This window comes from Lotus japonicus, chromosome 3 (genome assembly GCF_012489685.1).
Source record: "Lotus japonicus ecotype B-129 chromosome 3, LjGifu_v1.2".
NCBI lineage: Eukaryota > Viridiplantae > Streptophyta > Magnoliopsida > Fabales > Fabaceae > Lotus > Lotus japonicus.
In genome coordinates this window covers 21,473,818-21,498,953 of record NC_080043.1, presented here as the reverse complement: position 1 = coordinate 21,498,953, position 25,136 = coordinate 21,473,818, and the positions used below count along the sequence as shown (strand labels likewise).

At 36.2% G+C, this 25,136-nt stretch overlaps 3 protein-coding genes across 5 annotated transcripts; 2 read left to right on the top strand and 1 right to left on the bottom strand.

The window, feature by feature from the left end:
* Nucleotides 1-2,784: 2,784 nt before the first annotated feature.
* On the top strand, nt 2,785-7,048 carry LOC130745788 (protein DJ-1 homolog B). Its single transcript, XM_057598170.1, has 7 exons — nt 2,785-3,204; nt 3,669-3,818; nt 3,932-4,114; nt 5,304-5,384; nt 5,567-5,767; nt 5,849-5,989; nt 6,694-7,048. Exons 1-7 carry the CDS (start codon nt 2,848-2,850, stop codon nt 6,898-6,900), a joined length of 1,320 nt encoding a protein of 439 aa, XP_057454153.1. The 5' UTR covers nt 2,785-2,847; the 3' UTR covers nt 6,901-7,048.
* Nucleotides 7,049-8,140: 1,092 nt separating this feature from the next.
* Nucleotides 8,141-12,093, top strand: LOC130745790 (cold-responsive protein kinase 1-like). 3 transcript variants are annotated; one of them, XM_057598172.1, is made up of 7 exons: nt 8,141-8,159; nt 8,813-8,951; nt 9,267-9,385; nt 9,509-9,719; nt 9,885-10,122; nt 10,293-10,443; nt 11,423-12,093. In XM_057598172.1, the coding sequence occupies exons 2-7, from the start codon at nt 8,879-8,881 to the stop codon at nt 11,804-11,806; spliced, it is 1,176 nt and encodes a 391-aa protein (XP_057454155.1). In that variant the 5' UTR covers nt 8,141-8,159; nt 8,813-8,878; the 3' UTR covers nt 11,807-12,093. The 3 variants fall into 3 exon arrangements, with proteins under 3 accessions (XP_057454155.1, XP_057454156.1, XP_057454154.1); XM_057598173.1 differs by lacking the exon at nt 8,141-8,159 and having other exon boundaries at nt 8,710-8,951; nt 9,270-9,385; XM_057598171.1 differs by lacking the exon at nt 8,141-8,159 and having other exon boundaries at nt 8,710-8,951.
* Nucleotides 12,094-12,345: 252 nt separating this feature from the next.
* LOC130745787 (ABC transporter G family member 10) lies at nt 12,346-15,027 on the bottom strand. The gene is made up of 2 exons (XM_057598169.1): nt 14,919-15,027; nt 12,346-14,820 (listed from the first exon to the last, which is right to left on the bottom strand). The coding sequence occupies exon 2, from the start codon at nt 14,811-14,813 to the stop codon at nt 12,963-12,965; it is 1,851 nt and encodes a 616-aa protein (XP_057454152.1). The 5' UTR covers nt 14,814-14,820; nt 14,919-15,027; the 3' UTR covers nt 12,346-12,962.
* Between the last annotated feature and the right edge of the window lie 10,109 nt (nt 15,028-25,136).

Below are 25,136 nucleotides of genomic sequence, written 5' to 3'. Positions count from 1 at the left end.
TAGATAGGGGCAGAATTTGCACAAACTTGAAACATCAGGGGCCAAAAATGCTTTTTAGCCTAGAAACTAAGATATCCAGTGTGTAAATTTGTATCTTTGTCAGCACATTTTTTAAGGCAGTTCTAATTAATCTGTATTTTGCCAATTCATATTTATTGTATGATTATAATGAATGTGTTTTGCTCAAATAGAACATAAATATACAGATCGTTTAAATGTAAATAAAAAAGCACTTATTGAAAATTATTTAGTACTTTTTTAAGGACAAAGTTAATATGTGAAGTTGATCAGAGTAGCACAAGAAATAGGGGTTTGAATTATGTCATTCAAAACTTGGTTTTCCAAACGGTTGAAAGATATATCATCTTTGTTGAAATTGTTTGATGCAGCGGAAATGTATAGCAGAGAAGTAGACGATGTACACCAACAATTTTACCTGGTTCACCCCAGAACGATAGGGCTACATCCAGTCTTTGGCATCGCTAAGATTTCACTAAGCTCAAGCATTAAGAACTTCTCCATTCAAGTATTATTTGGACCCTACATCTTCAGACAAACCAAGTATTCTTTGTCTCTGCCTCTTCAAGCAGACTAAGTATTCTTTGTCTCAGCTTCTTCATGCAGTTGAGTATTCTTTGGCCACTGCCTCTCCATGCATTGTTGAGTATTCTTTGGACCCTGCCTCTTCAGGCAAACCAAGTATTCTTTGTCTCTGCCTTTTTAGGCAAACTAAGTAATCTTTGTCCCCGCCTCTTCAGGCAGTTGAGTATTTTGTGGCCATTGCCTCTCCAAGCATTGTTGAGTATTCTTAATTTGGACCCCGCCTCTCCAAGCAAAATGAGTATTCGTAGGACCCATCCTTACTACGTATTATTAGGACTCCTCCTTTACAACAAGTTTAAAAGACTTCTCCTCAAACGTTCTTCCTCAAGATCATTTCATCTATAAATAGTCTCTTCTAATAAGAGTGATGGTAGATACATTTAAGTTCATGAATCATAAAGTATTTTAGATGAGGTTTGACTCTGAGTGTATATTTTATGTTCTGTTCCATGAGAGAGTTGCAAAGGATTTGACTCTTAAGAAAATCTACTCTCCATATTGAAGCAGACGATGTTGATGTTCATCTCTGAGTGATGAGCATTGAGGCTTCTTTTCACGCTTAATTGATTTGAGCATGAAAGCTCAATCTTTGTGAGCATAAGTGCTTGTTCTTCAAGTCTCCACTACTTCCATTTATACTTCTGAGTCTTTTGTGAGAAGGATTAGAGACGTTAGAGCTTGGTCTTCATGAAGATTCTAGTCGTTGGATCAAACGATACAAAATGTACTTGCGTCAGAGCGTGATACTGTTTGATAGAGACCATTTATGTATTCTATTAGCCAGCAGGTAGCATAGGTCTGAACTCCTATCCCTTGGTGTACAAATATGACAATTTGATAGTGACATCACGGTTCTATCATTGCATTGTGTCAGGTCTTGAGATTTCATCTTAAATCTTCTACAGAAAGCTTTCTTGGCAAACTTTATGGCATAAAGTAAATAACCTACAACATTATGACTATATTAAAAATTTAAAATATAATATTATAACGTTCTCATTTATTCATTCTAAAAAGGCTTAAATGTTCTTTTGGTCCTTGAAATTGTAAATGAAATCAAATATGGTCCCTGTAAAATTTTCGCATCAAATTGAGTCCCTAAATTTGTATTTTTAATCTAATTAAGTCATTTTTCTCGATTTTGACCAGTCAACGGTCCAGTGGCAGACTTAGTCAGTTAAGGACGATCACGTGGACTTTTTCACATCAATTTTAGTCCCTTGAAAAATATTTTAGTCAATTGTAATCTTCGTTCTTCCACCTTCCTCTTCCACCTTCTTTCTCTTTGTCCATGACTCAAATCCTTAAACCTAAAAATTCAAAACCCTAAAAAAAATATGTGTTCACTGTTCATCATATTCACCTTGTTCTTCCTTTTGAATTTATGAGATTTGAGTTATGGAGGAAGAGGAAGAAGATGGAGGAAGAAGATGAAGGTGGAAGAACAATGACTAAAATTGATTAAAATATTTTTCAAGAGACTAAAATTGAAGTGAAAAAGTCTACGTGGCCGTCCTTAGCTGACTAGGCTTGCCACTGGACCGTTGACCGGTCAAAATTGAGCAAAATGACTTAATTATATTAAAAAACAATTGTAGGGACCCAATTTGATGTGAAAATTTTACAGGGACTAGATTTGATTTCATTTACAATTTCAAGGACTAAAAGGTTATTTAATCCTTCTAAAAATATTATGTTTAGTTTCAATGATTTTACTTGTTAAATATTTAGGTGATCTTTTGTGTTTTTATCTATATTTTTTATTTCATAAATCTTGTTGAATTTTTTTTCTCTTTATTGAAATTAAAATGAAAATAGTGAAAGCTATATTTTGGTGGATTAAATTGCATGTAATATGCACATATACGACATATAAATATCTAGAGGATACATGAGTGACATTTATGTTACTACCTAGAGGTGTACAAGGCCCGACCCTATCCATTGACCCGGCTTGGCCCATGTCCCTTAGACCTGCATCTCGTCGGGTTTTTTCGAGTCTAAGGATGAGTTTCAGTTTAAAAATTGGACCTTATCAATATTTAGGGTCGGGTAAAAGTCTAGTCAAATTCGCCCCAATCTGTCTCACGAACACCTCTCTAATCTATCCACATAAGTATGCGAACGGATACGAGTAATTTTCTAAAAGGAGGGTATAAATATCGGCACGTACCCAAAGTCTATTCTAAGGACAGATGGCATTGTGTCACTTACGATTCTTCTCATTGCCATCACTAAGCACAGATGGCATTGTGTCACTTACGAGTCTCCCCTAACACTACTCTCCTCACAAACTTCACTCCCAAACCCAAACTCCACCATAACCGCTTAGCCTCATTCTCCCTTCCACACTCTTCCTCTTCAACCACCACAACTGCAATGGCTTCCACCGCTCAAAAGGTCCTGGTTCCGATCGCCGATGGGACCGAGCCCATGGAAGCTGTCATCACCATCGACGTCCTCCGCCGTTCCGGAGCTGACGTCACCGTCGCTTCCGCCTCCAACCGCCTCTCCGTTCAAGCCCTCCACGGCGTCAAGATCCTCGCCGACGCTTCCGTTTCTGACATTGCCGCCACCGCCTTCGACCTCGTCGCTCTCCCTGTATATCTCTCTTTCACTATATGCTCGTTGTGTCGTACTCGATCTCTTGTATATAATGCTATCATCAAATTATTATACTTGTTTTCAATTTTATGATTTTATTCATCGCTCTTTGATTTAGTGGATAAGAGCCTTTGAGAATTTTTTCCTGTTTGTTTTTACCCTAAGCGCTTATTCATGAGCTATTTTAAAAAAATTGTTGAAATAAATTTAAAATAAGCTATATAAGCATAAACTTTTTTTCATAACTTATCCTGTGTAGTTTATGAAAATAAGCAACTTATGGTAGACTATAAGCTGTTTGCTTAAGCTCTCCCAAACACTTGCACAAGTGCTTATGCTATCAGATAAGCTCAAATAAGTTCTCCCAAACGGGCCAAAATTGATTATAGTGATTTCACAGTTATAAATATTGATTACAGTGATTTCACAATTTTTCTTTATTTCTTTTCTGGGGGGTTTAGGGAGGGGTTCCGGGTGTTGACAATCTTAGAGACTGCGGAGATTTGGAAGGGTTGGTGAAGAAGCATGTTGAGGATGGACGGCTCTATGCTGCAGTTTGTGCTGCTCCTGCAGTCGTGCTTGGGCCGTGGGGTTTGCTGAATGGATTGAAGGTAAAGTTAGCCTCTGATCTTTATTTTGTTTTAATTTTCTCTCGTTTTACAATCCACTTTTTGTGTTTGTGTTGCTGGTGGTGATAGTTGGGTGACTCTGTGATTATTGGCAGGCAACTTGTTATCCGTCGTTTATGGAACAATTGGCTTCTTACACCACTTCTGTTGAGTCAAGGGTACAGCTTGATGGCAGAGTTGTGACCAGTCGAGCACCCGGCACCACAATGGAGTTCGGTGTTGCGCTAGTTGAGCAATTGTATGGAAAGGAGAAAGCTGATGAAGTTGCGGGTCCACTGGTGATGATCTCTTTTGTGATAATTCTTTTTGTTTTTTGAAGAGCAAAGAAATCCAAAATATAAATACAATGGTGGTTGAACTAAAATGTTATGGAGAAGTAGTTTTTTTGTTTACCTGCTTTTTGAGAGATCTTTTGAAAACAAGTAAAGCAATTATTTTTCCTTAATTATAATCCCATCCTAACATGCACTCTAATATACTGTAAGAGTGCATAGGCAATTGAGCATGAAAGAAGCTAATCTTGACCATACAATCATAGGACAATAAGATTAGAGTCAAATAAAATCAATTTTCACCATCCATGTAACATTGTACTAATTCTTCCAATACTCTCCCTATATTTATCATTCACGATGTTGCCTACATGTAACTTGAAATATGCTTTCTGGCTTTCTGCATCTGGGATTAATCTGGGATATGGTTGGTGATTGGTAATATGGTTTCTTGAGCAATTGGTCAAGTATTGTCAATATTTACATCTCTACAGCTAGCCCTCTCTGACATGTTACGTGATATCCGGAAATTGCAAGTGGTTATGTTCTAGGCTTTGGGACTTGATAATGATTCCAGGATGGGATTTCCTTAAGAACATCCTCAGATTTTATCAGTATCTCGAAATGAATTTGTTGCTGAAAAGAGGCTGAGAAAAGTATGCTCTTATCAGGAGGCTGTTCTGGTTAAAGACTGATACGACACTTCTTTTTTATTATTTGTATTAATTGTGAAAAGTGGATAACTGTGATACTGGATGTCTACACTCAAACAAAACTTGATGTGTGCTAGACTGATAGGCAATAATGAAAAAGTTTCAAGGTTTTTCCAAGAAATGCTCATTCTTCTTAGTTCAAGTCTAATAGTTAAGGTGTTACTTGTTTTGAAAGAGGTTTTGGTATTTTACCTCTGTTTTAGACCCTTACAGCTGTTTTCCTTCCTCCCTGTCTCTCCTCTTTGGAACCAAATAAGTAAAGCAAATTTTATTTTAATTCATACTTAGAATTGAGTGGATAAGCTTATTGGTATTGTATGAGTGCACTGCTGCACATGCATGTAGTGAGCTTTCTGTTCTGAGTTTTGTCATACAACGCAAATGCTATTAAGATATTTGTGTTCTCAATGATGTCAGATACCCTCTATGATGCTTATTACTTTCCTTTTTCTCATTTGATTCTCATGAAATTCAACAATTAGGTCATGCGTTCCAATCATGGTGATGAATATACTTTTTTGGAGCTAAACCCAGTGCAATGGACATTTGACAGTCCACCAAAGGTAAGGTTTGGGCCTGGCTATTGTCTTAGTAAATTTTCTCTGTTCTGACAAATGACACGAATATCCGGGAAACAAAGGACATCTTTATTTAAATTTCTTTGATAGGCATGTCTATAAAAAGATAAAATTCGTTGCTTTGACTTGTATTGAGAATTTGAGATCTCCACTTGCTCTCTTTTCAGATTCTTGTACCAATTGCTGATGGCACTGAGGAAATGGAAGCTGTGATTATAATTGATATTCTGCGAAGAGCAAAGGCAAATGTTGTGGTTGCGTCTGTTGAGGACAAACTGGAGATTGTGGCATCACGTAAAGTTAAACTGGAGGCAGACATTCTCCTTGACGAAGCAGCTAAACTTTCATATGACCTTATTGTGTTGCCAGTATGGGGGCTTTTTGATCATTAATCAGTGTATTATGAATAATATTTGGTGTGTAAATTAATACATTTCAATTGTTCTCAGGGTGGACTAGGTGGTGCCCAAGCTTTTGCAAAGTCAGAAACCTTGGTGAGTTTGCTGAAAAATCAAAGAGAATCAAACAGATATTATGGAGCAATTTGTGCATCCCCAGCTTTAGTCTTGGAGCCCCATGGCTTGTTAAAGGTATCTGTTTTCTGGATCCATCTATCATAGGTGTAAAGATAACTTTTGATGAAATGGTGTTCATGTAAATTCATTTCCCTCAGTTGCATAACCTGATTTAAGCTTATGTGGTTAAGGCCCAGTTTGGAAGAGCTTATTTGAGCTTATCTGACAACATAAGCTCTTATGCCAGTGTTTGGGAGAGCTTATTCAAACAGCTTATGACCTGCCATAAGCTATTTTCAGCTTATTTTCATAAGCTACTCAGGACAGCTTATGAAAAACAGCTTATGCTTATATACAGCTTATTTTTAATTTATTTCAATAAATTTTTAAAAATAGCTTATGAATAAGCGCTTATGACATAAGCGCTTATGACCATAAGCGCTTAATTAAGCTGTTTATCCAAACGGGGCCTAAGTCAGTGTTTTAGTTTTATTAATACTGACTTGCCAATATAGCTTGTAATTCAGATTTCAGCAGAATTCTGAAAATCAGGCATGCAATCTGTACAGTAGTGTTCAAGCTCATTATTACTGAAGACGCTTCCTGATGTTGCTGAATCTCCAGTCCACTATTCATCCTAATTATTTTATGTTCTTATAAAGTGCTTCCTGGGCCTAAATATTTTCATGCACCTGATTTCCAAGCTGTGCTTCATTATTTATGACTTTATTTTGCTTCATGATAGTTTGAGACATGATTGTATATTTTCTTCAATGCAGGGTAAAAAGGCCACTGCTTTTCCTGCCATGTGCAATAAATTATCAGATCAGAGTGAAGTTGAAAACCGAGTTGTAGTTGATGGCAACCTTATTACCAGCAGAGGTCCAGGAACTTCCATCGAGTTTGCTTTAGTTATTGTGGAGAAGCTCTTTGGACGCAAGTTAGCACTAGAACTTGCAAAGACAATAGTGTTCACAAGTCCATAAATTGAGGATGTTGAACCTTGAATGAGTTGTATATTTAAATGACTAGTTCTTTATTATGCGAATGTATTAGAGGTCTGTGTATGAATAATTGCGGATATTGAACCTTGAATGAGTTGTATAGAACAAAGAGAAGTGGTTGTTGATCTCACATTGATCTAGTTGCTTCTCATATGCCGTGGAGAACATGGTGGATAACTTAGGGGCCATTTGTTTCCACCTAGAAAAATAATGGATTTTAAATTTGAACAAAAATTGGGATTTTAAAACAAATGTAAAACAACTTATGTTTTTCTTAAAAATCTCCAAAACAACCACAAAATTCAGGTGGACAACTTAAATCTAACTAGGATTGCCCCGTGGCCAGGGACTAAGTAAAAAGTTTGCCACATAAGCATTATAACACATTTTCTTATTTAAAACAACAAAAATTGTTAGAGACTAAAACCTAAAAAAAAATATTCAAGGATAAAATACCTGACCAATTTTTATAAGAATTTAATTTGTATGTATCGAATTTTCAAAAAAAAAAATTGTATGTATCGATAGTGTAAAATTTCTTCATATGAACATTAAATGAGTCGTCATATCAGAAAATAAACATTTAATTTAATTAAAATAAGAATAAATGTTCATGCATCATTTGTGCAAACAAAGTCATCTAATTGAACTTCGCTAAATCAGAAAATATATATTTTTTTTAATTAAAATGTAAAATGAAAGTAATTGTTTCTTTGTGATGATTGATTGCTAGTGTAAAATTATATTATACATTACGTATTCATTAACCTCATTAAAATAATGTATGAAGTGATTGGATGTAAAAAGTTTTTTTCTCCTAAAACTAACAAAAGAAAAAAACACTAAATTAAACTCTTTTATTGATATGCACAATCAGTACTGACAACCAATCACAACATGCCATATAGGTGAAGTAATAAATTTCACCTTAAATTTTAATTAAAACAAGAATATATTTACTCATATAGGGGAACTCAATTGGATGATTGTGTAAACAAAGTTTACATTGACATTGACATTGACAGTGTACCCACATTAAATTCCTCTTTTTATATCTAAAAAGTTGAAGTACAAATTAATTCACATTCCATCTCTTAACTCCAAAGAAGAGAAGAAAAATGAGAGATACCATACAAATACAGATTTCATTCGTTTTAATCTGCTCTTACCATACGTCTGTCCGTGGATCTCCCCTCATGGATTCATATGCCAGCAAATGCTTGAATTCAGGAGATTTAAAAGTGAGCTTCTTCTCCTTTCTTTTTTGTCACTACAATGTTGTAAGTTTAGATGCACTGTTTTTATCAAACTGATTAGCCAAGTTGTGCAAAAGCGTATATCCCAAATAAGTTTTGTCTTTTCACCTAATAAGGGGATATTAAGTTTGACCTTGATTTTGCGTACTGGTTACATTCACTGACTTGTTAAATAATTGCAATTTGTTTGAAAAAAAAAAAAGAATTTCTAGTGGCCGAAGTTCCTCGCTTGCTGGGGCAGCTTTTGCTGATGACTAGCTAGATTAGGGTTTTAATATATGTCATGTCATATACATGTGGTCTCCACTTAACGAAAGAATAAGCTCTTTAGTACATCGGAAAGATAAATTACACTATTCAGGGATTGATTCCTGAACCTTCTTATTCAACCCACATGTCCCGAGCTCTTACCACTTGAGTTATCATTAATGTCTGATACTATATTAAAATTTAAGAGATCTAACTCAACCATAAAACTAACTCATAATATCTTGACTATATGTCTAGTCAATGGCAGAGTTCTCAGTAATCAGCATTCTAAAATGTACTGTATTATTTTCTTTTTCCATTTTTCTGCACATGGTCACAGTTACGTTTGGCTTTAAACTGGGATATTCAGCTGTTGAGTGCTATATCAGGTGACTACAAGTTGAAGATGCTGTGGTTGGTTTGATGTGATCCATTAGAGCACCAGGGTTTCTCAGATGAATTGTTTATCTCTTCTTTTCCGAAAAAGGGGCTCTACCTCCACCACACAACCAACTGATGTTGATATAGGTACATACAAGGATGACAAAACAAAATTGTTTATCTCTTCTTTCAAACACTGTTCCACATATGATCTGCTGTTTTTATGAAATTATTCTATGATTAGAGTTGCAATTTATATCTTGTGGTTTCTGTTTATAATTAGTAATTCAATTTTTTTTTTCAGTTAGGTAGGTTTTATTTCCCACTTATCTAGGACAACATGTCATATTCTGGAGAACACACCCAATTTTCATTTTTGTGATTCTATCAGAAAATTTTCAATATTTTGACATGATCCAAATATTTCTGTTTAATTCAAATTAACGCGGCATGTACCTACAGCAGATATTTCAAACATTAAGAATGTCAACCTTTACACTTACAAGGAACTGCAAATTGCCACTGAAAATTTCAGTCGAGCAAACAAGATTGGGGTGGGAGGTTTTGGTTCAGTCTATAAGGTGAGTGTAGTTTTCTAGTGTCCAAAATTCAGAACTCCATAACTTATTTAGAAAGACACGCTTATGCTTCTTACTACATTTCATTTTCTGTGACTCATAGTGATAACTTTTTACACTGAGCAGGGAAAGCTTAGAAATGGTACCCTGGCTGCTATAAAGGTTTTGTCAGCTGAATCGAAACAAGGTGTTCGTGAGTTCTTGACAGAAATTGAGGTGATATCTAGTGTCAAGCATGAAAATTTAGTTCAGTTGTATGGATGCTGTGTGGAACAAGACCACAGGATTTTGGTATATGTATATCTCGAGAATAACAGCCTAGCACAATCACTTCTTGGTAAGTAATCACACTTGATATAAATGTATTAGTACGATTTTTGGATTGGCTTCCTGCACAAACTCCAATGTAGCTTATAGTTTTATGCAATTCTGAGGTTTCATTACATGGATGCAAACACACTAAAACTATTCTAGTAATGAATTGGTACTCATGATTTCATAGGTGGAGGCCATAGTAGCATCCAATTAAGTTGGCAAGTACGGAGGGACATCTGCATTGGTGTTGCGCGCGGCCTAGCATTCCTTCATGATGAAGTCAGGCCACATATTATTCACAGAGACATTAAAGCAAGCAATATATTACTTGACAAAGACCTCCAGCCAAAAATTTCCGATTTTGGCCTTGCAAAACTTATTCCACCAGGCGAGACCCATGTTAGTACACTTGTTTCTGGTACAATGTAAGTTCGTAACTCTGTCTTCAATTGTTAAGGAATTATAATTCCTTCATACTAGGAAATTCTGCAAGAAAACGTAATTTGGTTTTTGCCTAGCATCCTGATGTTTAATATTTTAATTTTATTAACAATGTAAGTTCGTAACTCTGCCTTCAATTGTTTGGTTTCTATAGTGGCTATCTGGCCCCAGAATATGCAATGCGAAATCAGGTTACCAGAAAATCAGATGTCTATAGTTTCGGAATTCTACTACTAGAAATTGTTAGTGGAAGATGTAACACAAACAGACGTTTGCCTATTGAAGAACGGTTTCTTCATACAAGGGTATGGGCCTTTCTTTTTCCACATATATAAATTTTTTGGTGAATCTATTTTGTTTTGGTGAATTTTCCACATATATAACAAGTTTTAGCACTTAGATGTAATTGAGAATATAACATATGGCTTGCAACTGAGTTTTCATATAGAATTTTATCAGTTGTTTATGAAAGTTTATTTTCTAATATACAATGAGCTTCACCTCACCTTACTCTCGATTCATATTATTATTAGTTGATATTTTAAACTACATATCCTCTCTAACCACACCCGGTGGAAATCAATCATGTGAAAGTGTATCATTAAAGATAAATGCAAATGCAAGAGCCATATATAGACCTTTTATTCAACTTGCTCATTTTATTTCCTTTTTTCTCCTGCTTGTTCTTCAAGCATCATGTTCGCTATCTGTAACCTTTTATATGGACTAGGGTTGTTTGAATTGCTGAACTTCCAAGTTGTAACTCAAAGACTTAGGGAGTATGGGGTGAGCGCCTAGGTCTGGTCTTGAGCTGTCCTATCCTCAAAACCAATTGTATTTGTTCAAATGACATGGATGATTCTGTCTTTTTAGTTGCATTCTTAATCTTTACTGCTAGCAAGAGAGAAAACTGCATGTGATTGGTCCCATGTGATTTATGACTATGACTGTCACAGAAATGAAAATAATCACTAGAATGTAATCATACTAAGAGAAACTCTTGCATAAAATTCGTGACTTGACCTCAGATACAAAGTCTTTTTCTTTTTTGTGAAGGAGTGAACTCCTCTTTCCCCATACCTGATTCCTCTCAAACTTTGGATTTTAATATGGTTTCATACTTTCATAGTTTTGCACCTGCATAAAATACCCTTTTTCATAATCATAACTGTCTCGGTTTCAAATTGCACATAAGTTAAAGGATATTCATGTCCATTACAGTTCCGTGGATGGGGACTCCACTGTTGATGAATGAGTAACAAGATTACATCATATGTCTTGCAGGCATGGAATTTGCATGAGAGGGGAGAGCTGGAGAGTTTGGTTGATATCTCACTAGATGGAGACTTCAATGTTGAGGAGGCACTGCGGTTTTGTAAGATTGGTCTTCTTTGCATTCAGGATTCTCTTCACCTTCGACCTTCAATGTCTACTGTGCTTGACATGCTGGTAGGTGAAACACATGTGAATGAGGAGAGGATGACAAAACCAGGTTTAATATTTGAGTTTGTGGAAGCCAATCAACAAGGGAAACAGAAAGGCAAGGCTGAAGTTGAAAATACCTCATCTTTTGCTGGTTCAGGGAATCAGGATGATTCATCTTTGTCAGGAAGCACGTATTCTTTGGCTACTATGACCTTCACTTCACTCTATGACCGAAGCAATTAAGTTGCATATTGTCTGTAAAGTGTAAACTGCACACCTGGATGATGATGATAAGTTTCTCCGTTTCCCCTTCTATCTGTCTTTACTCTTTATTGCCTTTTCGCTCTACACACTACATGGTAAATTTTTTAACTATACCCTAGTCAACCAATCATAATTGATGGTAAAATTTAGGAATCCTTCAGTCCCAAGATTTGTGCAAAATAGCACTGTAATTGTAATTGGTTAGGCCATGTATGATGTAACACAGAATTTTGAATCAGGAAGTTGTGTATCTGCCTTGCTGTTTATGAATCTTGTGCCTCAGTTTAAGAATAATATATAGTGCTATTTCCATGAAATCACTGATTTTATCCTTGGACGGTCCACCAAAGAAGGTGGAGTTGCCTTTTGGGTGACTTGTGTGCGGTAAGAAAATCCATTATTGCTCTCTTCTCCCCTGCCAAGGTGAGTTTGTGACTTTATATTTTCGTGTCATTTGACGTTGAATTTTCTGCTTAAAATTGTCGGCAAATACATTTCTGCAATGCATCTGTTATTTGTTATGTTTTGGTTTGGTTGAGTGAACCCATTTCTGTATTGCTAGGGGGAAAGAAACTGAATAATTCATTACCAGTTAGTTTCTACCATCATCATTCCTCAGTTAGTGAGTTTAACAGTAAGGGAATTAATTTTCGCACCACCCCTTTAAATTTTCATGCCGTCCCCTTCTGACGTATTTCCGCACTTATAATTAATGCTCGGAATGTATAATTTGTATTCCGCACTTATATTTGTGGTGTGTAATTTGTCCCGCAAACATAAGTGCGGTAAACTTAGGTGGTGAGAAAATGTGACGATGGTACAAAAATCAATACCCTAACAGTAAATGCATATATATTTTGACTTGGAATAAATAGCAAAGTATTCATTTCGTGAAGATACACATGATGAAGCCAAAATCCATGAAGGAGATAATAGCAATTAGAGATAGGAAATTCAGAAGAATCAGATTTCAGAATAATTATACTGATAGATTGTCTTCTCTGTTGGTACTAAACAATATTGATAGATTATTTTTCTGCGTGGAAACATGAACTATGCTTTATCATTAGTGAAAAAATAAATGAAAATTAGTATAAAGAGTGTAACGAGCACCTAATACTTTTGTAAACCTAATTTATTTTCTGGTTCTGTAGCATCTGAACCAAAGAATGAAAAAGTTCAGCACACGATACCCTATTATAAAGCCTCCCATCACAGCCAAGTTGGTCCATTTTTGTGTTTCTTTCAGATCCTGTTGTCTTAAGAACTCAACTCCATGTAATATGCATTCTCCATTGCTAATTTCTATGCATCTCATTTTCCCTTGCTCTCCTCCATACTCATTTATCATAAGGCACTCAAATGGATATTTGAACATGCTCAAATAGTGCATAAAAATCCAGTACCGGGGCATTTTTTCTTCTGATATGAAATACCCTGAGAACAGAAAGAAAGACCCCATTAGACCTGAAATCACCGAGCTTCCGAGGATGAAATTCGGCACTAGAGTGCTGAAACAAGCCACCAGAGAATTCGACATCAGCAGGACCAACCAAACCACTAAAGAGAAGTAAAGAAAACCATCCATGTCTTTTCTCAATCCTACAAGCCAATAAACTGGAGTAGTGTAGAGAAGACCAACCATGAGAAGGAAAGGAAGGAACACAAGGGTATTTGCTAGAACATAGGAAGAAACTCTATAAGCTCCTCCTGAGGTCTCTCTCATGAAAGTTCTTCTCTCCTCCAAGAAAATAGGTAAGCCTTCTGTTGTTGATGACAGCAAAAAGGTAAGGCTGAAAGCAAAGAAACCGCTTCGTGTTTGCAATGCTAGTTGGCTTTGTTTGCTGCCAACATTCAAAAATATGGTCCCCATTACAAATCCTGCTACTAAGGCTTGTATGACCCTGGTAATAAAGAGTTGCTTGGTTCTGACTATGTTTCTGCAGAATCTCTGTCCCAGGATTAAAATCTCCTCCATTGGAGAATTTGAGTACAAAAGAGCCTTTTCTTTGACAATCTTAGCATACTGCATCCTCATTTTGCGATCTATGCGCTCTCTGTCACTGAGAAGAAATTGGTTGTTCCCAGATTCTGAAGTAGCATGTATGACCAAGCTTTCCATGACATCAAGCGCGAATTCAAGGACATTGACATGGTTCGGAATGTGATGCCCTGCTAACTTGAGCCTCGCCTCGAGAAGATTCAATGACCCGTTATGCATGACGAATCCATCAGACAGCAAAATGAGACCGTCAAATAGCTCTAAGATGCGAAAACCAGGTTGGTGGATTGTTAAAACAATTGTCTTGCCTTGATTAAATGCCATCAATCTCAGCAATGAGACTACATTAAGAGCTGATGCTGAATCCAGCCCTGAAGTTGGTTCATCAATCAAAATAACTACAGGGTCATGAACCAAGTCTACACCAATGGAAACTCTTCGCCTTTCGCCACCGGATATGCCATGATCTGATTCCAATCCTCCACCAATTCTTGAGTCTGCAATGTGGTCCAACCCAAGCTCCTTCATCAACTCTGTAACTCTGGTGACAGCAACTTTTCTTCCGCCGGGAAGCCTCAGCAAAGCGCTATACATGAGTGTCTCTCGAACAGTAAGTGATGGGAACAAAGCATCTTCCTGTGTGACATACCCAGATGCTCTTCTGAATCTGTTCACATCCATAAGCCTGTGATTGACAAGTACTTGCCCTGACACTTTAGATGATGGGGGTATTCTCCCAGCAAGAATTTCAAGCAGTGTGGTTTTTCCAGCTCCACTAGGACCAGCAATAGCAGTAAGCTCCCCCGGCCTTGCCTCACAATTTACATCCTTCAGAATGAACTTTCCAACTCTCCTAGGATTTGCACCAAAGCAAAGAGTTCTGTATTCATCAAGTTGGCTGCACAATTGGTATGATAAATTCTTGGTTTCTAATCTGTATGGGGTTTTCCTGGTGCATGAGATGGGCTTGAATGGTGATCCCATTGTGTGTCTGTGTTCATGCAAAGGGAGAGAAGAAAGGCATGTATTGCCTGAGTTATGTGAAGAAGAGGAGATAAGAGAGCAAGAGAAGGAGATGAGCTAACATACCAAACTCTACGCTAGTTATTAAGCTAAAGGAGCTAGCCAACATAGATTTTTGTAATGAATGGGCTTTGACTGCTTGGATTAGGAACTTGACTCCGATCCACTTTTCTGTTGGTTGTCTGCATATGTACAAATCATTTTCCTTTTCTATTTTATAAATATTGGTGTGTGGTACTTGGAAAGTGTTTGGCAAGTTCAAGTGTTTCAAGAAAACCAAAAACCAAAAACCAAATAAAGAAGTAATGAACATTAGTATACTTAGGAACCTTTATTTCTGGTGAGCTGAATATTGACTGTGCAGTGTTAGTGTTTGGTTTCCCCGCTATCTTCCCCATGCATTTACACAGGCTTTGACAGCTCAGAATATGGTTGATAGAAGATAAAAATGATCAAATAATGCTTTACAAGTTAACTGTAATCCTTTTCAATTGTGATGAATCATTTTCTGTTTACATTATATTCAATTCACCTGTAATTTACATTGCTTATTTCAATATACAATAGATTGATAATTCTATAAAGTCATTAAATAGGTAAGCTCCTAAAGAAATATGTTTAGCCAAAATGACTAAACTTTTGTCTTGATGAGCATCATGGACGGACTCAAATGAATGCATCTTTGTTGTCCTTTTCAGAAACATGTTTGTTTGCCCAACCTCTAAAATTCTAAATTTATTCCGTGTGACCAAAGTATTAGAAAAAAAATCAACAGGGATAAATTTCCATCACTCCATTATTTATTTGATTTTGTTTATATTAGGTGAAAAGGAAGCTCATCCCTAGCTCAGTGTCTGCTATGTGGTTTATTGTTGATTTCCACAGCCACATTTATATGTTTATTATATATAAGGGGCCGTACTTACTAGGTAAAGCTAGGACCTTACCAAACATCCAACCACAAATTATCCTTCTTTTGCCTTAATATTGTATCTTTTTTTAATCAATTCTGCTACCAAATTTACCAGCATTGGTGGCCTATATGGTGTGTTTGTTCGAACTCAATTGCTAACCGGAGATGCTACCAGATTTAAAGTGAATCATCTACTTTTCCTAATATTTTTAACTTTTAAGAGAGTTGTATACTATTTGTAATTTCTAACGATCTATTATTTTAAGAGTCTAATAGAACAAATCTTAAGAGTCCTCACATTGTCTAACATAACAAATCTTAAAGAGTCAAACCTCTACTTACTCTCTCTAGATTCAGAATTAAAAGTATTTCATAGAGTCAAAGCAACATCAATACTTTGTAGTTCCGGAGCTCATCAACTTTCTACTATCACTCTTGTGAGAAGAGAACTTGTAGAAGCAAACGATCTTAAAAAAGATTGTAGGAGAAGTCATTGATAATATTGTGGTTAGGAGAAGTCCTACTTATTTAAGGAGAAGTCCTTGATAATAATTGGTTTATGAGAAGTCCTTGATAATAATTGTAAAGGAGAAGTCCTTGATAATTGGTGGTTAGTGAAATCTTGGTAAAACCCAAGAGTGGACGTAGACAACACAAAATGTTAGCAAGAAGGTAGTACATCAAACTTATGTTTTACAAAAGGTAATCAATTTCTCTCTTAAAAATATGAAAATGAATTTTATAAATAAGCTATAACATGTTTTTTTAAGAAGTTAAGAGAATTAGAAATAAGTTGATAATTGATTCTACGTTTTAGAGAGCCACAAGCTAGATAAAAAGTTTTCTTAATTTTTTTATAGGCAAATGTTAGTTGTACTTCCTCCGTCCTCATATATAAGTCATATTTTAAAGAGTTTTTTTTTCCCTAAATATTAGTCATTTTATAACATCAATGAAGCATTTAATGTATTTTCCCCAAAACTATGCTCATATTTTATATGAAAGAGGTAGTTTGAATTTGAAAAGTTTTTAAATTGGTGAGAGAAATTCATGGGTAATTTAGGAAAGTTGATAATTTTTTTTACAAATTTATTGCCACTAACAACTTTTCTTAATTCTAGAGAATTAGGTAAATATGACTTATATATGAGGACGGAGGAAGTAGTAAATTAGTACAAATAATCTCTCCTCATGGTTCGAACATACCTGACACTTCACCTTCAATTAGCTACTCAGTAGTGGGTAATATATTACCACAATTTTTTTTAAAGAAAACAACAAGTATATTAAGCAATGATATGCATAAAAGTTATTACATCAGAGCTCACGAAACGTATAGCTTCACTTAGCACCTCTTCCAACCAAACCATTTCTGTATAATTGGAAGCGTTACCAGCAAGGAAATCAGCCACAGAATTGCCACAACGGCGAACAAAAGACAAGTCTTCAAAGTCAAAAAAACGAGATAACATAAAACAATCACGAAGAACAGTAGCTAAATAAAATCTACCATCCGGCGATTTCTTCCAACGCTGGAACACCTGCATACAACCCGTCTCAAATTGAACCCGCCTGAACCCCATCTGTATAGCGAGATTCATAGACCATCGGAAAGCCATTGCCTCACAAAAAAACCGCCGAGGAAGCATGAAGAGTGTGCTCCACCTCCAAAGCTAGCACCTCCCCCGTTCACGTCCCGTACCACCATACCAAAACCTGCCACACCCGAGGAGGCCACAACAACGTCAAAATTGAGCTTAAAAACCCCCTCACCAGCCTCACCCACCGGAGAAGAAGAGAGCATCGCACAACGTTGTACAATTGCGGGCACCGAGAGCAAGCCATCCTGAAAAATGTAAGACCCGGATAATTTATGCGATTAATTAACTAGTTATTTATCGGTTTAATAGTGATAAACGCTATTAAGCTTAAGTTGATGTGTTAATTGTGCCTTGTGTGTTTATATAAATGAGTGTATTATTAATAATATTATTTTTCTAAACAAATAAATAATAGAAAAGAAAAATTGAAAGTTTAGAAGAAAAGAGAGAAAAAAAAAGAGAAGAATAAGAGTCACGTAAGTGACTTAAAATAGAAAAAGAAAGAAGAATGCTGCCAGAAAGTTTAATATATATATCTTATATAACTTGTTAACACTTCTACACTTGATCACTTAAACTTGCTCAAAGTAATCATAGATTATATCATAGAGTCCCTAATAATTTTTTGGATGATGATTCATCTTCCTAATATTTTTTTTCTATAGCTCTATGAGTTAAATCCTACACTATCCAGTTAACACTAACACTTTACTTTATCCTATAAGTCTAACCATTCTGATTCCAACTTTGTTTTAGTATTCATTTACCATTCTTTTGTCAGAATTCTCGTGGCCTTTGGGGGAGTACCACGTGCCCAACTCCCCACTCAAATCTTGACACAACACACACTACAACCCATGACTACTCGACACCTAGACCAAGGACAGCCGTTCACCCTCTCATAAACCTCTAATTCAGAAAAAGAAACTGGACAGATCCTGCTTATTTGCATGTTTCTAACATGGCACCTCATGCTTGTTTGCATGGTGGATTTCTTCCAAACACACCACCTCCTCCTTACATAGGCTTTTTACCTGTTACTCTCCAAAGCATTGCACCTCATGCTTGTTCCATTATGCCTATCCTCCAAGCCTCCACGTGATGATTGTTTGCTGCATGCACTACAACAAACAGTGCATTTTGCGGCGGTTGCAGAAGTCCTTTTGCGGCGGTTTTAACCGCCGCTAAATTCATCTTGCAGCGGTTTCCAAACCGCCTGGTTTACAGCCATCGCTACGCTTTCTGCGGCGGTTAGTTACAAACGCTGGAATAACCGCCGCAAAATACTCATTTGAATTTTGCGGCGGTTGGAACCGCCGCTGGTAACGAGTTCAAGGTAAAAAAAATAGTGTCACTCTGCGGCGGTTTCAACCGCCGCAAATATTAAATTTAAATAAAAAGTGAAAATTTTCACACCTCCTGTAAGTTGTTTGGATTTTGATCAAATAGTAAGTTAAAGACAAATGTACACCTCACAAAAATATGTTAATTACAAATCAACTAAAGTTTCAGGATAATGCATACTTCAAAAGAAAGACAACCATATAAGTAAACTTGGTAGTAAGGCTGGATATCCAAGTCAGTCTAATACACAATCTCTTCAAATTTAGAGCAGACAATCTAAAATGGTGAAGGGGTGAAGAAACCAGAATAGATGAAGATCGAAGACTGGCATGAATTCAAATGATATCATATCCCTTCATTCTACTATGTATGGAAAGTTCTAGAAAATAAAAGAACAAAGACAAAAATAAGGAAGCCTTACCCCAACTTTCACTTAACAAGGTGGTCTTACAACTTCATTTGATATAACTCTTGAAGCCACCTTTCAAATTATTGAAGATGATGCCCTCACCTACAGAATAAAGAAAACAAACAACAATAATTTCCAGTTTTTTCTCCATGCACTGAGAAAGAGTATGAAGAATAAGTGCTTGAATAGGTGCTTTTGCCAAATGCCATGCAATGACGCAAATTTCTCCCTACTGTAGTACCCATGGAAGTTTACTAACTTCAAGCTGAATTAAGTAGGTGAAGTTGATCACAATTAGGTAAATTCTTAAATGTGGAATACTCGAATGGTACCTGGTCTCATATCTCTGTTCCCATGCACTGTGCCATTTCCTAACATGTAACAACATAGCAAAGAAGATGAGAATTCGAGAACTAATGCATGCCATCATATCACACGACTTAAATATATAAAAAAGAAAATAAAAGCCAACAAGGATAGAACAAACCAGATTGTAATAAAAAACTGGTCATGAAAGACTAGAAGTATGCTTAGTGTTTCAAAGGAAAGATATTACTAGTTAAGAGAGAAAGATATGGTGGTAGCGAGAATTTACCGGCTAGCTTGCAGTGCTTTGTCTTCACTGCCTACTATTAGAAGAGATATAATCATATAATGCAACTTGTAACAAGGATTTATGTAAGCAAATGGAAGTCACAACTTAGATTATTCCTGTAAGAAAATGAGAAACGTGTTAAATTAAACCAGTTTGTGTTCAAAAAGTAAAAGGGAGGACGAAAAAACTAGTGGAAAATCCAACTCGTTAAACAAAACAGTGGCTGGGCAAAATGATGTTGAACCATATTATGATACTTTACATTAGTACTCTCTTTTAAAAGGTCTAATTTTTTTCTTTTTTTCTTGCATATGGACATATCACAACTTAGATGAAGACAAATTATAACACAATGAAGTTTAACATAGTTTGTACAGAGAATAAAGTACTAAGTACTAATCAAGAATCTCCATGTGGTCATACCCAAAAGAGTCATGCCACATACAGTAGGTGCCTTCACCTGATGCTGTGTTTTTTTGCCATTTTAGGTTATCACTGAAGAGTAAGTTAAGAAGAAGAAAATGCCATAACCATCATAATAAAAAGTAAAGTAATGATCCTTCTATATCATACACTAACCTGTCAGCCATTTGTTTTGCATATGTAATATCATCTTGCCAATCATAAGTATCCCCTGCACATGTAATAGATAGATAGATAAAGAATAAAAGAGAGATATAAACCATCAAAAATGTAGTTTTGATCATTTTAAATGATTGGATTCAACTATTTTCTTCCACTTTCTCTCTTTTATTGGATTGCTAAAACGTCTAAATGTATGATTAACATAAGAATTTTCAATTGGATATCATGATTGCTCTTTGTTTTTCCTATACAAATGGTACTTAATAAGAATACACATAACAATAGCAATTGAATCCAAATATGACACATACAACACACAAGCATAGCAAAAGCAATAAGAGCTCGTTTGGATGCAAATTAAAGAAAACTTATTCAAGTTTATGTAGCGCTTCTTTTAGTGAAAAAGCTCCAATAAGTGCTCTTTGGTGCATATCAAAGCGTTATCTAAGACAATAAGCAACCAAAATAGGTGAGGGTGATTAGAAGAGTGACTCACAACATTCCTCCTCTGCTCAACAATGACAATGAGACGAAGCCATAAGTAAATATCCATCAGTTAAATCTAAGTATCTATATCCACACAAAATGAAACCAAATGATAAATAAAACCACGGAGAGAATCATTAGATTAAGCTTTGAGATCAAATGCATGATAAATTAAACCACAGTTAGACTTATATGTCCAAAAATGAAGGTAATGTAAATATACTAAAGATGGAACTATTCGAAATGCTTTTATCACCAGAGCGAGGCAAAGGAGAAGGTTAAGAGTGGGTGCCAAAACCTTGCCATGAAAAAAGAAACCCTAAAAGGATGGATTCTTGGGAAAATGCAGAAAGAAACTATATCATCTACAAGCATGGGAAAAAGCAGAAAGAAACTATACTATATTTTCATATCAGCAGCCAGCATGAGAATGATTGCACAAAGGAGAAAAAAGGGAAAGCATAAATTAGGGAATCAAGACAAATGGAATTTACCAAGAACAGAACTTGACAGCACAAGTGAAATATCATAATACCAGACCAATAAATTTACCAAGAATAGATCTTAAAAATTCACAAGCAATGCAGTCCAAACAGAAAAAGCCATGAAATCAGAGAAGAGAGGGATGTACCTGGCTTCCAAACAACGATTGTTGAGTGCAAGAGGGAAAAACCCAAATCAATGAAGGAAAGAGAAGGGAAAAGAAGAGAAGAGAAGAGGAAGAGCAAGAGAAAGAGAGGGACGAACCTGAACCTGGCCGAGGAAGCGAAGATCTGTGCGAGAGGGATACAAACACCAACACCAAATCTGAAAGAGCAAAACCCAAATCAAAGAAGAGAAGAGAAGAGAAGAGAAAGATAAGGACCAACCTGAGCCTGGCCGAGGAAAAATGACTGTGCGAGAGGGATACCAACACTGAAGAGAAGGGAAGAGGAGAGAAAAAGATGGACGAACCTAAGCCAGGATGAGTGAATGGAGATGAAGAAACCGTGAGTGAGTTCAGAGGCGGCAGAAATTAGGGCTTTGAGGTTTTTGAGGATTCAATTAAGACTAAGAGGGAAGCGAAAACGAGTTAGAGGGAAAGAAAAACGAGCGAGAGGGAAAGTGAATTGCGAGTGGGAAGCCAAAATTAGGACAAGCTGCGGCGGTTGCTTCCTTAAACCGCCGCAAACTACACAAAATAAAATAAAACAAAATAAAACACTCCTAAACCGCCGCTGAACGTTTAAAAACCGCCGCAAAAACTTTATAACAGCGACGGCTACCTAAACCGCCACATCAACCGCCGCAGATGGTAATATTGCGGCGGTTGCAGGAAAACCGCCGCAAAACGACCGCCGCAAAGTACCAGTTTTCTTGTAGTGATGTTCCACACCTCCTGCTTGGTGCATGCTCCGTTGCCACCTCCTGCTTGGCTGAAGCCTATATATATCAACGTGAATTGCTTTGGAAGAGATACATAGAAGCAATTGAAAATACACACGAGAGGATACAAACACACTTGTTATGTGTGATTTTTTTTTAGTGAAAATTCTTGAGTGGTTGTCTTGAGTGTGAGGAGATTCTTGAGTTTTGGAAAACTAGGATCTTGAAGTATAGCATTTACAAAAGCGATTAATTTTCTAAGATCTAAAGGGCCACGAGGTTCGCAATTTCTATGCACTACTACTACTCGCGAAGGTAAGGGTAACTCAGTTTTAGCGCGTCTTTGAGTCTTGCATGTTTTATCGCACTGCCTGCGTTTGAGATGAAGATGTTTATATTGATTGGCATTGGATTATGATTATTATGCTAAAATGAGAAAATGTTTCTAAAGGCTTCGGCCGAGTAAACTTATTGAGACGTGTGTCTCCGTTTTCTGAGAGGCTTCGGCCGTTTACTGGTTTCCGTCATTACTGCTTTCAAGTTTATAAGACGTGATTATTGTTGATCGATTTTGGCATATAGGGCTGAACTAAGTGACATTCAGTGGTTGTCGTTCCACATGTCTGTCCCGTCCTTCGTGGCGTTATTAAGTGGCATCCAGTGGTTGTCGTTCCACATGGTTGTCCCGTCTTGTGAGGCGATATTAAGTGGCATTCAGTGGTTGTCGTTCCACATGTCTGTCCCGTCTTGAGAGACGTTATTGATCGATCCATTTTGGTAGCAACATATAGTTGCATTATAGGAAACTAACACCTGACCCTATGTTGTTGGATTCTAGTTATCGGTTTATTGATATCTGATTTGATGATACATTGTTGAGGTTATTATTATCTGAGTTAATCTATGTTTAAGTTGTTGATATATGAGTTGAGTTATGTTGCTAGTTATTTACCATGCTAAGTAATTAGAGTTGAATAGCATGATTTTCTCTTTTATACATGGTAATTGCATGGAGTTAACCCTTTCTATTTGCTACTTGTTGTTTAGGCGCTTAACGCTGTTAGGCGATGGAGATCCTTCCGCCGAGGCTTCGCTGCTCGAGTTGGAGATCGAGTTGTAAGCGGTGGAGTAGAGGTGTGAGAAGCAGCTTTGCTTCTCTTCTTGTGGACTATGTTTGAGTCTCCTTTTTTATATGAGAACTCTGTTATTAAAGCCTTGCTTCCGCCACTGTTAAAGTGCGCATGTTTATTCTGAACCTTACTTATGGTGTTGTAAACTATTATTACTATATATCGGGAAACAGGTTATTTAAATAAAGTTATGATATGTTTCCAACCCTATGGGATTCATTCTCATTTTAAAAAAAAAAAAACCCTTGGATTTTAGGGATTGCAGAATAGTCCTTAGACTTTGTTAGGTTACTAATGTGATTCCTCAGTTGAGAAATTGGGGCGTTACAAAAAACCACCCGGTTTCGTGCCTCCCACAAAGCATACACCCCAGCCTGCCAAACCGCAACAACCTCATCATCATCAGCATGAGCAAGAAACTCGTCAAGGAATATTACCACAAATTGAATTGCTTTTAAATACATTTTTAATAAAGATCCATCCAAAAACTTTTGGTCATAAATTACTATAGGTGGGTTATATATCATCACCAGGCGAATTTCAATGTAAGTGTCGAGAAAAGTTTGGATAATTGATTACTAGGCTCAAGTAATCGATTACCACATACACGCGCAGTTTAAAATTATATTTTTCTTGTCCACACGGGGACATCAGATAAAATTATATTTTTCTTAATTCAAACTAATACCCAAACCCTTAAACCTTGAAACTCATTACCTATGATCTTTAAGAGTTAATAATATATTTACTTATTTATACAACCGTTTCAAAAATCCCTAACTGAACACACTCATACTCTATTATGATTTGGGATTTCTTTTCTACTAGGCTTAATTCTCTTCTCCACATAAATTAGTTTATTTGTGGTTAATTTTTTTGTTGTTGAATGGAGGACCAAGCCCATATTTGTGGTTGATTGTATGAAGCAAGAGAGTGTTCTAGCTTGGTTATTTTCTTCAAGTGCGTCTTGTAGGTTTCGTGATTTGACTATGGAGATTATAGTGAAGAAAATATTGATAGCGTGTTAAGGACTATGTAGCCTTTAATGTTGAAGGTGAACCAAATAAATATTGTTCTAATCTCCTTAAACTTCGCTCTCTTTATATTTCAACTTTTCATTATTATTCTTAATTGGAAATTCATGAAATTAGAGTTTGATGAAGACAAGAGCACCATACAAAAAGAAGAAAGGAATGAAGATCAAGCTTGAAGATACAAAGACTTGTAATATCTTTTAATACTTTCTAGCTTAGATCTCATCAGAGAGTTCATACTTAGTGCTTAAGTAGTCTTTGCTCTCACAAAATGTGTTCTAAATAATATGAGAATATTTTCATAATTAAAAGACTTAGAAACCTTAGGCAAAATGGTCTTAAAAGGTTTTCATAGTTGCGACAACAACTTATGGTAAAGATTACCAGTTCTAGACTTACTCATACCAGAGAGAGAAAACAACTACTAGAAGTCGATTACCATCATGTATTAATCGATTATTAGTGGTAGTTAGAATATTTAAACACTTTGGGTTTCAAAATCACGAGTATAAGAGTTTTCAGACTCGTTTCTCTCATCTTAAAATCTCTATTTTGATTTCTAAAGGGTTTCTATCACATATAAAAGGGTTTCCCATCATTGAATCACATCAACACACATACTTTGAAATTCTGATTTGTGAGGGCAAGATTCACTTGAGTTCTTTGCGTATCCTTCATTTTAGGGTTTATGTTTTATTGGGGATAGTTGTAGGTCTCAGGCTTGACGTATGAGTCGGTCGAGAAACCAATAGAATGATTCCCCTAACAAGTAATTACTCGAGGAAGAGATTATGTTCCTCAATATAGATTCCTAAGATACTC

Bases quoted from the DNA above. Each gene is read 5' to 3' on its own strand.
- LOC130745790 (XM_057598172.1), top strand. From the start codon at position 8,879: ATGAATTGTTTATCTCTTCTTTTCCGAAAAAGGGGCTCTACCTCCACC. The intron at 9,720-9,884 runs GTAAGTAATCAC...ATGATTTCATAG, and splicing joins CCTAGCACAATCACTTCTTG to GTGGAGGCCATAGTAGCATC. The intron at 10,444-11,422 runs GTATGGGCCTTT...TATGTCTTGCAG, and splicing joins AACGGTTTCTTCATACAAGG to GCATGGAATTTGCATGAGAG.
- LOC130745788 (XM_057598170.1), top strand. From the start codon at position 2,848: ATGGCATTGTGTCACTTACGAGTCTCCCCTAACACTACTCTCCTCACA. The intron at 3,819-3,931 runs GTAAAGTTAGCC...GATTATTGGCAG, and splicing joins GTTTGCTGAATGGATTGAAG to GCAACTTGTTATCCGTCGTT. The intron at 4,115-5,303 runs GTGATGATCTCT...TTCAACAATTAG, and splicing joins ATGAAGTTGCGGGTCCACTG to GTCATGCGTTCCAATCATGG.
- LOC130745787 (XM_057598169.1), bottom strand. From the start codon at position 14,813: ATGGGATCACCATTCAAGCCCATCTCATGCACCAGGAAAACCCCATAC.